Source organism: Phyllostomus discolor, chromosome 2 (genome assembly GCF_004126475.2).
Source record: "Phyllostomus discolor isolate MPI-MPIP mPhyDis1 chromosome 2, mPhyDis1.pri.v3, whole genome shotgun sequence".
In the NCBI taxonomy this organism is placed as follows: domain Eukaryota; kingdom Metazoa; phylum Chordata; class Mammalia; order Chiroptera; family Phyllostomidae; genus Phyllostomus; species Phyllostomus discolor.
This window is the reverse complement of record NC_040904.2, coordinates 188,724,910-188,737,968: the sequence shown is the minus strand read 5'-3', so window position 1 is coordinate 188,737,968 and position 13,059 is coordinate 188,724,910. Positions and strand designations below refer to the sequence as shown.

The 13,059-nt window shown below is 42.8% G+C and overlaps 1 protein-coding gene across 1 annotated transcript in view; it reads right to left on the bottom strand.

Annotated features, from left to right (window-relative positions):
* PLBD1 (phospholipase B domain containing 1) overlaps positions 1-10,177 on the bottom strand; it is a 51,456-nt gene extending 41,279 nt beyond the window's left edge. Inside the window, exon 1 of the mRNA XM_028533404.2 lies at positions 9,409-10,177. Within this exon, the coding sequence (XP_028389205.1) occupies positions 9,409-9,526 (118 nt within the window). The 5' untranslated portion in view covers positions 9,527-10,177. The remainder of the gene's footprint in view (positions 1-9,408) is intronic.
* Positions 10,178-13,059: the final 2,882 nt, after the last annotated feature.

Here is a 13,059-nt window from a genome sequence, read left to right as displayed (position 1 = left end):
GGTGGCCCCTCCCCCTCTAGTAAATTAACATGCTCTATTGCCACACAGATCAAAGCAAAGCTACCACAGAAGCTCTCTCTGCATTCTGTGGTAGCCTACCTACCTACCACCTTCATCTACTGCCCCTTGCGCTTTGCGATCTGGAAAACAGTCACACACCACCCCAACCCGCCACGAGCTGGGCCGACACTACGGACTCACACATGCTCCTTCCTCTGCCTGAGAGTTTCTCTCTTGTTAGCCACCTCGCAATCTCAAAATTGCTATTTTAGACTCAGCTAGCAGCACCCCTTTGAAGGGGCTGACTTGCTCTACAAGCTCAATGTACCTAGTATATACATCTTTAGGTCTTATTACTTTGTACTGTAACTTACATGTCTGCCCCTGCTTCTACCGGTGAACCCCTGAACCCCAAAACTGTTTCCTCGGCGTTAGGTATGGTACCCAGCCCACAACAGATACTCAGTAAATATTTGTGAAAGCAATAGAGACTTGGGAAAAGAAAGAAAAAACAGGAAAAAGAAGGGGAGAAAGGATAGGGTATACCTTGCGTTCATTTCTCTGCCTAAGAAACCATTGTTTTGAACCACAGCTGCTCGGGTTAAAGACAAACTTTACATTCAGGTCATCAGAGAGCGGAGAAGGCCAGAATGACCCTTGGGTTCTAGGTTGGGGCTCAGTGGATGAATGTCGTGTCATTCACTGAGAAAGGGAGCAGGTGGGGAATAGGTCTGGGAAGGAAGAGTTTTGGACGTACTGAGGTTTGAGTGGTTAAGATACTAGAAATTCCAGCTCAGATGAAATGCAAAAGTGACTCACTATTTTGGTTTTTTGGTGTCATGATTGTTTATCAAATAAGCACTAAAAGTATAATTGTAATCTTAGAGCATCATGACCACAATGGTAGGCTTTCTTTAAAAAAATGGTTAAGTGGAGGTAAAGACACTGATTGTCACAGGTAGAGGTATAGAATACTGTGTCAACAAACTCCCGATGGCAAACAATAGCCTAGTTATTAATAAAGTCACAAGTTGGCCATGCTTTGACAATTGTAGGCAGTATCCATAGAAACTTCCCTTCTTCGCCTCCAAAGTACAATACATAAATATGCCTTCCAAATTGATTTTGGACCACAAATGCCATAGCCTCAGCCCTTCCCAGCCTTTCTCTCACATTTTCTGCTACCCTCACCTCCAGTGAGTCCGCAGGGAAACGAGAAAGCAGAACTGACTAAATAAAAAACAACCACTCATGGCTGCAGCAAGGGTGGGGTCACAAACAGGAACTGTGAAGAAAGGAAGGCAACACTGGTCAGTCTTTTCTCTGTCAGTTCTGCCCACGTAACATGATTTTTGGCTTTGTTCCCTTCTCCAAAATGTTGGCATTTCTCGTCCAGCATCCTGACCTTCCCTTCCCTTCCTTTTCCACTCCAGTAGCTACTTTTGCTATAAACTTGGCTCGCTGTCAATCTAAGCACTCAAGGGCTGTGCTTTCATTGCTACAGGGACTGCCACACTTCCCCTAATTTCCCAACCACCAATAACAAACAACTGCAAATCTCTGCTTTTTGACGCTACTCCAGTCCTCACGCATGAAGGTCCCCTACCCAGTCCTCATGAGAATTCAGTGATAAAAATGTGCTGCTAACAAGCTGGCCAATTTAATAGATGCTTTGAGAATCACACCAAAATCAGAGTTTCTCGATTCACCCCTAATTGATGTCCTCTGTTCCTGGATGTTTTCTCCATGTATCTTTCTGGTTCTCCCAGCACTACACAACATTTTTTCTTAAATCCTTTAATGGCTTTTAAGCCATTATAATTTTTTCTAAAAATACATCTCCATGTTAGGACACAGATGATGTAAAAAGTAGATAGCAAAAAGGTAGAAAAATATTACATAATTCGAAACCTAACCTAGCTTTATACAAACTCTCTGAAGGCGGGGACGGCTGCCGCCTGCCACCTCATATTCTGGAATCGCTGTGCCTGGCACAGTAACGTTTCTGTGAATCTAGTTTACTTGTGTGTGTTCTTGAAGTGAAAGTGAGGTTTACTGTAACATTCACAGAAGTTAGCCTAAAATAACTGAAGTAATTACAGTGCATCTTCAAGTTCAGGTAAGGAGCCTAGAGAATGGTTCAGTGGCTCACAGTACAAGCGCCACGTGTTGATATTTTCCCCAGAGTTGTGGTAGTGCAGAATAAGATCTAAACGTTTTTTAACAGCAGCATTCTCAACAATGCAGTTGATAAATATTTGTTGAATGAATGGGAACATTACTTTATAACATTAGGGTATTTTCTTCTATAAATAAAGATGGAAGAAGCACAATCTAAAATGTAAAAGTTTATTTTATTTACTTGTGTATTCTAATATTTTCTATGACTTAATTGTCTTCAGTTAAAAAGATTCCTGCCTTAGAATTTGTAAAATAGTCATAAATGATTTAAATCACTCTCACCCATATTTGGAGCCTAACTTTCCTAGCACCTCACTTATGATAGAGTAAGGTATTAAACCCTGAGCAATACAATTTTGGCTAATATATTCAGTAAGCTAGAGAAAAAGAGAAACAAGAGAGCAGAGGTTCTGAATATATGAGAGAAAATGTAAAAAGATTAAGCTTGCAATTTAATCTATTCAGATTGGGGTTAGCTAATATTTCACTGATTCTGATCCTTGAATTGCTTTTCTCTTTTATGGCCACTGAGCGTCTCTCATGATGTCTTTCTCTGTGCACTTGGCATTGCTCTTCCCTTTTTTGAAATGGTTCTCAATAAATTAATATTTGGTTTTTAGATTTCCTTTGACTCTTCATCAGAATCACTAATCAGAAAATAGCTGACTCATGAACAAACAATCTCCAGGCAACAACATTATAAGTAGGAGTTTCAGCTTTCACTCACCAGAGAAACTGGATTATTTTGGGGAGTGTTCCCAGGGAGCAGGAATAGGGGACTGGTGGAATAAAACAGGGAATGAAGAAAAGCTAACACAAGGGTGCATTCTGAGATGGTCCGAGGAAGTGTGCAGAATAAGCCTCTGAAGACCCTATACCGGGGATGGAAGAGAGAGAATTTATCCACCGGCTCCCCCCTGCATAAGTCAAAGCCTGTCCTACGCAGTGTTAATCCCTCACTCCCGGGCCGCGCGTGCTCTTACGGTAAATGATTATGTTTTCGGAGAAGCTCTGGGTCAGAAAGCAAGGGAATCCTGCGCTGTCCCTGAGCAGAAGTGCCTCAGGTTACACCTGCATGAAGCTATTTAGCATAAAAGGCACGTGAGAGGGTATGAGGTGGGATGCGTGATGTACCTGATACATTCGGTAAATAGAAAAGGATATAGCTTTTAAAAAGTAGCCCCAAAGCAACAAAACACTAATGCAGAAAAAATGCTATAGATTTGCCTGAAACTAAAATGATCCGTTTCTTTCTTCCCCTTGAAACAAACCTACTCTTCACTATGAGATTAAATCAGAGTTTTTGCCAAAAACTTACCAACAGAAAGTCAATTTAGCCTCATTCTAATTCAGCTCTCTTGGCTTACTCTTCATCTAGATTACTTTTTGGTTATGTGTATTTGTATGAATTTGGTTCAATAATTTTGATTGTAAGGTCCTGGAAAATCATGAAGAGGTATTGCATTTTTCATTGTATCAACTTCCTAGGGTCTAATACAATGCTTTATTGATGATGTGACTGCCTCAATTGCAAACTATCACAGTAGCTGTGAAGGTTGACTTAAAGACAGATTTTTTATCAAGTCTGTAGTATATTAATTTTTGATTTCTAATTGCAAATTAGAATTTTGGTACCCTAGGTTTGCAAATGCTGGTTTGAGTAACTATACTACCTTATGTTGAAATTGTAATTGCATTTGCAAGGCTGACAAACTTCAGAGCTTCAAGCCTGTGCCTTTCAATCAACAGCATAAATGAGGAAGAACAATAAGAAGTTAGGAAAACTCCTTGGCAAGTGGAATGGGGAAAACTGGCCCCATCCAGCACGCTGACACACCTGCCTCCCTCTCCCTTGCAGGACCACTCCTTTAAGCATTATGCCCTCGGGGCAGTGAGGTTCTGATTCGCATCAAATAATCTTAGGAACAAAGCCTAGGGTCTGTTGACCACAGAGACAGAGTTCGGTCAAACTAGAGAGAACTTCTAGGCCTCAGTTGTATTTCAGCTCCAGGCCCAGAAAAGCAACAAAATGGAGGAAGCAATGTCATGGTTGATGTCAGGTGCAATGACTAATGATCCTCCACCATAGCGCCAGCCAATCAGTGGAGACTATGACCCTGAAATGACACACCTGAAAAGCTGATGAATATTCTATTGAGATCCTCCTTGACAACCTCTGCTAAAATCCTCATCTTCAGAAAACAGATAAAAACCCGTAAGCCCAGTGACCCAGTGATGTGTCTCTCACTAGAGTGCACCCGAGTCTTTCCCCCACTGTTTGTTCAGGCACGTGCCCTTGTTTTCTCTCTCCTAAGCTCCCAGTGCCCTTCTTTTGCCTCTGGAACTTGTTTCCACAGTCCCCACTGCCCAGACGGCTCATTTCTTCTACCTCTGCAACTTCCTAAATAGACTTTCTCCTTCGCTGGAGTTCTTGGTTCTAAATTCTTTCTTTGCTAAACTCAAGGACTGAGGTCTGACATTCTGACACAAACTATATAATTATATCAATGCTTTTCTAGCCACATCTTAAAGCTAAACTTTCAAAAGATCGTGGAATGTAAGTTAAGAGCAACTGGAACCTCCTCCATTAAAAAAAAAGATAAAGATTAAATGTATTAAAAGACAAAGTACTGAACAAAATTCTTTGAGATTCATTCTATGATTGATGTTGCTACCTCATTTGCTATCTCAATAGGTAATGCTTTAAAATTCGGAATTCAACAAAGCAAACGATAACAGGTGACAAAAGTAAAAACAATGCCTAAAGACATATGAAACCAAAAGTTTCTGCTCTTCATGTCAGAACAAAGTCCCAAGATGAAATTCACATGATTCATAGTTTATATATTATAAAAAGTAATTGCCATGAAAAATGATTTTTTAAATGTTCTATTTCAATTTAAAGACTGAAGAAATTTACTTAAAGATCGAAGGAAGTTTCTTTTTAATTTTCTTCTGGAGAAAGTTTTTGATTTTTGCTATCCGATTCACATTTCCAGAAGGGCCAGGAAACAAGGTTTAATAATAGAAATGAATAGGCACTTCTCCCAAAAGTTGTATACATTTTTATAAACAAACTGATATAGGGAGAGCACAAGAAAACGTTTGAGTTCACAGAATACTTTTGGGTCTGATACACTCAGACAGTGGGCATGCGCTGTAGGAAGACTCAGTGAGGCTCAGAAAGATGGAAAAGAGTTGGGAGGTTCTAAAGCAGCCATGACTAAAGCAACCCAGGTGATTTCAGTCAGACAGTTCTAACCCTGGAAGGTGACCAAGGAAACTGTTCACTGTTTTCTGAAATGGCTGCTTAATGTGCATACCTCAAATCCCCAAAATGCTGGACCATGACTAAGGAAAAATCCTGATTGTATAAATGATTACATCCCAGCACATAGATGATCATCTGCCACCTTGGTTGCTTACTGAAGAGATCCCTGATGCCTTTTCATAGAAAAGTAACTCCAATAGCCAGTAATAACAGCTGCTCAATTATAGTCATGCATCACTGAACAATGGACATATTTACATTCTGAGTAATCTGTCAATAAATGACTTGGTCATTGTGTGAATGTGACAGAGTCCACTCCCACGAACCTAGATGGTGTAGCCTACCACACACCTAAAGCTATTATTCTGCAGGGGAGAAAAATAATTTTCTTTCTACTCTTCTGGATTCTTGACTGAGCCATCCCAGAAATAAAAGCCAGATTAAAAAGAGAAAGACAAAAGTCTAGTAACACATATACCTCTATATACATAGGAGAGACCCAGAAAAACTGAGTTATTCACCAAAATGGCTGAAGCAACCACTTTAAATACCATCTTCAGCTGAGGACAGAAGATGTTGGGGGTGGGGGGATTCAGTCAGGGGCAGTTACCAGGAAAAGCGCAGTGTATCAAGTGTATCAAGGCTCAGGTTGTTATGCAGATTCAAGTTATTGCCTTCTGCACTGATAAGAATTTCAGAACATAGGGTCACTCAGAGAGGGAGACAAATGAGATTTCCCTCACAGATGTAAATGCCTTTTAGAAAGTGTCATTTCTGCTTGGTTTTAAAACTTCTCCTGGGTCTGCTATTTCTTAACTAACCTAAAGTAATCATTATGCTAAATAGGTGTGTTTGGGGGTGATAAATTCTGTGCCCCTACAGTTCCTACACTATAAACCTCTACAGCATGGTGCCGTGCTGCACACTGTTGGCAAGTGTAACACAATCATCTGCGTGAGGCGTTGCACTGTGAGTTGCAGTGGGTACAATATCACTGGGTAGTAGGAATTTTTCACGTCCACTATAATCTCATGGGACTACCATTGTATATGCAGTTGAGTAAAATGTCATTGTGTGGCATGTAATTATATATAGCCCCTGCTATATATAGCCAGGCACTGTTCCTCATGACCACTTTATGAAACAGAGTATTAGAATACCCATTTTATAGATTAGGAAACTGAGGCATAGAGCGATTACATAATTTACTTAAAGTCACACAGTAAGTATTGGAGCCAGAATCAAACATGGGCAGTATGGCTCCATAGTTTCTATTTGTGGAATTTGATACTATCTCTGTAACACTATACTTCAAAAAATGAAGAACAGCCATAGAGCAAACATATGGAGCAACTGCCTCAGTGATTTGGAAATAAGAATGTCTTCAGATTTAAAGAAGAAGTTGAGACTGGTCTCAGCCAAAGGCTGCTGAATCACCTTAAGGAGACTGAAAGACTATCAGGACAGCAAACTCCTTGACTACTACATAGAGGTATTACCTATCTTGAGAGGTGACCTGTTAGTCTCAAGTGGGCACAGGTGAGCCATGGAAGCCTGGAAAAGGCAGTCAGGTTTGTGCCAGGTGGGCACTGTCAGTGGAGGAGCACCCATGCCCTGCCCAGAGTGCCAGGTCCCACTGGGAGGTGGATTAATCTGACCTCCATCCTGAGAATCTTTCATATTATCTACCCCATGTAGTTTCAGTAGAACACAGCTGGAGCAAGCTACACAAATACCCAGTCTGTTAAAAATTAACAACTGGTATTTTGGTTAATAGACTTGTGTGTTTATCAGGGTGAATCAGCTTCCTTATATCTGATCAGCTCCGGAGCACTGGAAAGAAGGAGTTTCTGGAGTCCAGCCCTGCAAGTGCAAGGGCCAGGTTTGGAACCAGTTTTACCAAGGGTTCTATGCTATCCTACATGTCTCTTGGCAACCAACCCATCCCTTCCCCTAGTGACAACCTGACTTCACTATACAAACAGCTTAGAAAAATTATACGAGACATCGTAACAACAAACAAGGGCCTTTCCAGTTTGGAAAGATAAAGGCAACATTGTTACACATCTAAAGTTTGCAGTAGTTTGAAAGAGGTGGCTAGGATGAACACGCACTTGCTTGCCAATCTCTAGAATAATTAAAGTAAAAAGTACTTTTAAAAAACTGAAGAAGTTATTTGTGTGTAAAGAGATGCATCTTAGTGGATATAAAATTCACTCCAAGGAGATTAAAATGCATTCTCTTCAGTGTTTATCATGCACACACTAAATTCAAAGTGCTGAGCTGGGCGCTCAGCGGAAACATGAAAAGCAAGTGGTGGCAAAGACCCTGTTCTCCATCCTCAGTTGTGCAGTCTAAGAGAAGACAGGACAAAGCGCCAAAAACCTGCAGTGGACAAGAGGTTAACAGGGGCGGATCAAAGGAAAGCGAGATCACTTTTTTCGAAACAGACAGCATGGGCATCACTGGCTGTCCTTGAACTCCATGTAAAGAAGTCTTTCCAGATTGCTGGGCAGACAGTTGTCACGAAGGCCAGTAGCAGAAATACCCTCACTCTCTTGCCTTGACTGCCCACCTACCTGGCATGGAGCCAGCTTATCTATCATTTGGGGAACTCAGTTTAAGAAGCAGTTTCTTTCCAGATGATATCTTCTTGAATAAAGTGTCCCATCTTAAGAAAAATAATGTCTCCTGCTTGATCCTCAGGCTGCCCCACCAGCCATCTACAGAAAATTTAAAACAATCCCAACATTCCCAAAGAACAGAAAAGGGAGAAAAGTGTCCGCCAGCGTCCAGACACAAACGCCCTTTCCGTATCCCGGGCACTGTAGCTCGCTCCAGGTACGTGTGAGCGAACAGTTTCCCAGGCCTAAACGTGCCACCAACACCATCTCACAGTCCTGGGAAGGACGGAATGTAATGGTAAATCTAGAGTCGGACGCCTGGGGCTGCATCACTTTTGATCTCAGAAGCTCAGGCAGCTTAAAAGACGGGAAAAATGGAATAGCAACCTGCGGGCAAGTTGTGAAAACTAAGGTCTTGAAACCTGATGGAAGGTGATGTAACGAGAATCGGAACACTGGTTTGGGGAGGGGTGTGCTCTCCTGAACTCCACGCTATTCTTATGCAAGGTCAGCACAGAAAGAGGCTTATAAGATTAAACAAAATCCTTCCTTTACGTTACTTTTGAAGTCTTTCAAGTTCTTTAATTATTGTTGATTTTATTCATTGGGAGTGAAAATGCCAAATCCAACGGTGTCTTTTTGTTGGTTGTTTGGTTTTTGCAAAGTGTACAGATAAGTGCCAATACCTGTAGGGGATGAAGCCTGTTTCACTGAGAAGGGAATAGTGGAGTAAATGCCCTTTAGCATCTCAGCTCTGCCTTCATATGCTGTGTATCTTTATGAAAATTACTTAATCATCTGTACAATGGGGGTAATAATGCTATTTGGATTATCCTATAGTGAGCGTTATATTGGAAAACATAAACCCCTTTAGCACACTGCCTGACACATACCAAGCTGACAGTACCAGGTTGCATTTCTTAGCACTTTAAACCAGTTATTGACAATTAAGAAGCGGGGGAAGAGTGGCAGCCTGGAATCATACCTCCTTATGACTCGAATAAATATATTTAGATGTCCTTTGGCTAGCACTTTGAGGACCAGCCGGGCCTCAGCAAGCCGAGTCGTGCAGGAGCAAATCGATTTGTCTGCCAAGAATTGTGGCCAACACTTTTTTAAGTTCGCAGGAGCACACACCCCATGCCCTTCTCCCGGGCAAACTCAGAGCCACAACAGCGCTAGAGCGAGCCCTGTCAGCCCCCCGCAGGAGCGCATTCCTTGGCGGCCACTCAGAACCCGGACTCGCGCTAGAAGTAAACTTGGCGGGACCCGGGGCTCTGTGGGGCGCGGGCAGGCGGCGCGGGGCCCTTTCCCCGGGCGCGCTCTGCTCACCTGCCAGGCTGGGCGGCACTGCGGCGGCCAGGAGCAGCAGCAGCAGTAGCAGCGGTGGCGGCGGGACCGAGGGCGCGGGCAGCCAGGGGAGACGCCCGTCCGGGCTGCGGCAGGACATCGCTCTGCGGTCGCGACCTTCGCTCGGCTGGACCAGGTGGCGAGCTAGTGGCAGCTGCTGGGAGAGCGGCTCGTGGGCCGGCAGAGGCGCGCCGCGTCTCAGAGTGGGAGAGCGTTTAACTTACTTCCCTCTTTCATTAGTTCTGCTCGTTTGAGGCTTTAGACGGCGACGAAGCCTCACGTGGCCTTGGGAACAACCTTCGCCCTATGGTGCCTCAGTCTGGGAAAGGCGGGTCCTTTGTGACCCTCTAGCGCCCAGTGGGCCGGGCTGGGAAAATTCCCCGCTGCACTTCTGGGATCTAACAACGTTACTCACTACTTTCTCTGCTCCTCGGGCCGTTTTGCAGCCCTAGATTTGAACAAATCAGTTCACATGAACACCATTAGCCTGAATCTCCAGGGCCGGCCACTCCTCTGTTGCAGTAGGGTTGGGAGAAATGCATGCCCCTGCTCACAAGCAGCTCTGATTCTTTGCCGTTCTGGAAAGATCTTTGCAGGTCCTTTCTCCCCCAAGGATCAGCGCCCCTCCATCCCAGGCTGTTTAACCTAAATCCATTTGCTGCAGCTCAAGACTTTGGATTCTTAGCTTTTTTCTTCATTGTCTGGAGCCACCACTGGAGAGAGACTCAGACAGAGCTGTGAAGTCCCCATTTCTGTGCAGAGTCAGTTGAAAGTGACATTGTGAAGTAGGCAACACTATGCCTTGGGTGACATTGTGAACTATGCCTTGGATGACATAGTGAAGTTGGCAGAAGGTGCCCTAGGTGACATTATGAAGTAGGCAAAAGGTATTTTATTCATTCAATAAGCATTTATTGAGCCCATCTGGTGAACCAGGTACCAGTGGTTTTTTAAAGACAAGAACATGACCTACCACAGCCAAGAAGGGACAAAGCCATATGCCCAAAGTTTTGAGAGAAAAATGAGGGTGCACATTATACATGGGTAGTACTAATTCCGTATCTATGTACCTTATATCTGCTCTTGTGTTTTGTAATATTTGTTACATAAAATTTCTTGTACCATAATATGTTCAGAAATAAATACTAAAATTCCTTTCTAATACCAAAAAACTGTGGAGGACGGTGAAGGCTGGCGTCATACAGCTGGGACCCACAGGGGTTAAGAAGGAAAGAGTTAACCACAAGCTTCAGCTGAATGCGGCTGTAACTTTTGCAGAAGAAATATTTATCATTCAGATAGCCTGGGAATGGAACAGTTATGCCTGCAGTTTTTCCCTGAGTCTGGAAAAAGTCCCTGAGCTTTATCTAACTAACCCTTATGAAACTCAGAGACCATGTTCAGGGTCATTGTCTCTCCATCAGAGGACAATGCCCCACCTGGCCCCCGCTCTTTTTTAAACTGTCTGTGTCTGTGTCTTTCTTCATCTTCCACTGACCCCACACAGGAACCTCCACTCTGTGCTGGTCGTGGCAAAAAACCGAGTGTCTAAATATAAATAAACAAATAAATAATTGAATTAAAAAATTAAAATGAAAGATTTTTTCTTGAGAGTTTGGGCTGGAAATGTGAGTGCTCATTATACACAGCAAAATACGGTAAATACACAGGTACTTGGAAGTTGCCGTTAGTGCTGTAGTAGAGCTATAAGGAAGGTACAGATGTGACAAGCCACAACACAGCCAGCAGTCTAGGTGCCCACTCTTCTCTCTTAGTCTTTCTTTGAAGCTTAATTAAAGTGTTAAGGGGCAATGGAAAGGGAGAACAAGAGTCACCTTTCCAACAGCAGGAAATAAGCTAAGCTGATTCATAAGTTTATCCCTTGTGGTCAATGCTGTGGTGTACAGGAATCCACCATTGACACCTGCAGCTCTTGTCTCAGGCCTAGGTTCCTACACACCGTGTGTATCGGTTAGGGCAATGCTAGTATTAACAAAAATTACAAAGAAATGAAAAGAGTTTTGTTCATATATGATTTGCAAATCAGAGAATGTAGCCCTCAGTATGACTTGAAGACATCTTCCAAGGTGGGGGGTGGGGAGAAGAACATAGTTTTAAAAGGAGAAGCATTGCTAGGGAAACAAAGTTATGAACTTACATCATTCATTTCTGATTAGTGGGGGCAACTGAATTTTATTCCTTTTTTTAAAGATTTTATTTAGTATTTATTTTTAGACAGAGGGGAAGGGTGGGAGAAAGGGAGAGAACCATCAATGTGTGTTTGCCTCTCGCATGTGCCCCACTGGGGACCTGGCTCCCAACCCAAGCATGTGCCCTGACTGGGAATTGAACCAGCAACCCTTTGGTTCACAGGCCAGCACTTAATCCACTAAGCCACACCAGCAGGGTGAATTTTCTTTTTTAAAAAATGTTACTGATTTTTAGGGGGAGGAGAGAGAGACATCGACTTGTTGTTACAGAGAAAAACATCCTTTTGTTGTTCAACTTATGTATGCATTCATTGGCTGCTTCTTGCCCTGAAGAAGTATTAAACCCACAACCTTGGCACATCAGGATAGTTCTCTAACCAACTTTGCTATGTGGCCAGGGCTGAACTTTCAACATTAAGAACAATGGGTAACATATACTCAAACATTTATCAGTGTCCTAATTTTGGTTTGGGTTCACAGAACAAAGGCCTTTTGGTCCTGTGCTTCCAGCTGGGGATGTTGCTTATCAGCTGCACAGGGGTAATGATTTATCAAACAGTCTGATCAGCACAGGTTTGCTTGCTCTGCAGCTGCTTTCAGAGCCCAAGAGGGCAAAGTAATGCCTTGTAGCATCTTCAAAGCTCAAGGTGCAAACATCCAAATACTGGGCCACAAGTTATGGTATTAATAGTTCTCTGAAGTCCTCATTTTGGAGAACTCTAAAAGTTCAGTGGGTTAATGCAACAGAAGTTTATTTCTGGCTCATATACCAATTCAATGTGGGTGTTCTTAATTAGTAGGTGGCTTTCCTGCATGGAGCCCAGTCTCATTTCATCTTGTGGTCCCACCATTTCCAAAGGCAGAGGTTCCCAGTCTTTCTTGGTTCATAGTGCCTTTAAAGTCTCAATAATAGATTCTTGGGGCTGCAGGCCAAAGGAAATAGCTAACAGTTCCTTTCAGTAATTAGGGACAATTTACTAATAATAGTCATTTGTGCAGTGTCCTGGACAGTACTATGTTTTCCTAAAAAATTTATAATACCCCCTTTACCTGCCATTTCATTTTCCATGGTTTCAGTTACTTAAGGTAACCATGCTCCAAAAATATGAAATGGGAAATTCCAGAAATGAACAATTCATAAGCTTTAAATCCTGTGCCACTCTGAAGAGCATGGTGAAATCTCATGCCATCCTGCTCCACCCTGCCCAGGATGTGAATCATCCCTTTGCCCAGCATGTCCAGGCTCCCTGCCTGTCAGTCACTCAGTGGCCTTCTCAGTTGCCATATTGCCTGTTGCAGTATCCCAGTGCTTGTGTTCCAGCCACCTTTATTTTACTTAATAATGGCCCCAAAATACATGAGTACTGATGCCGGCAATTCAAACATGCCAAAGAGAAGCTGTGAAGTTCTTCCTTTAGGTGAA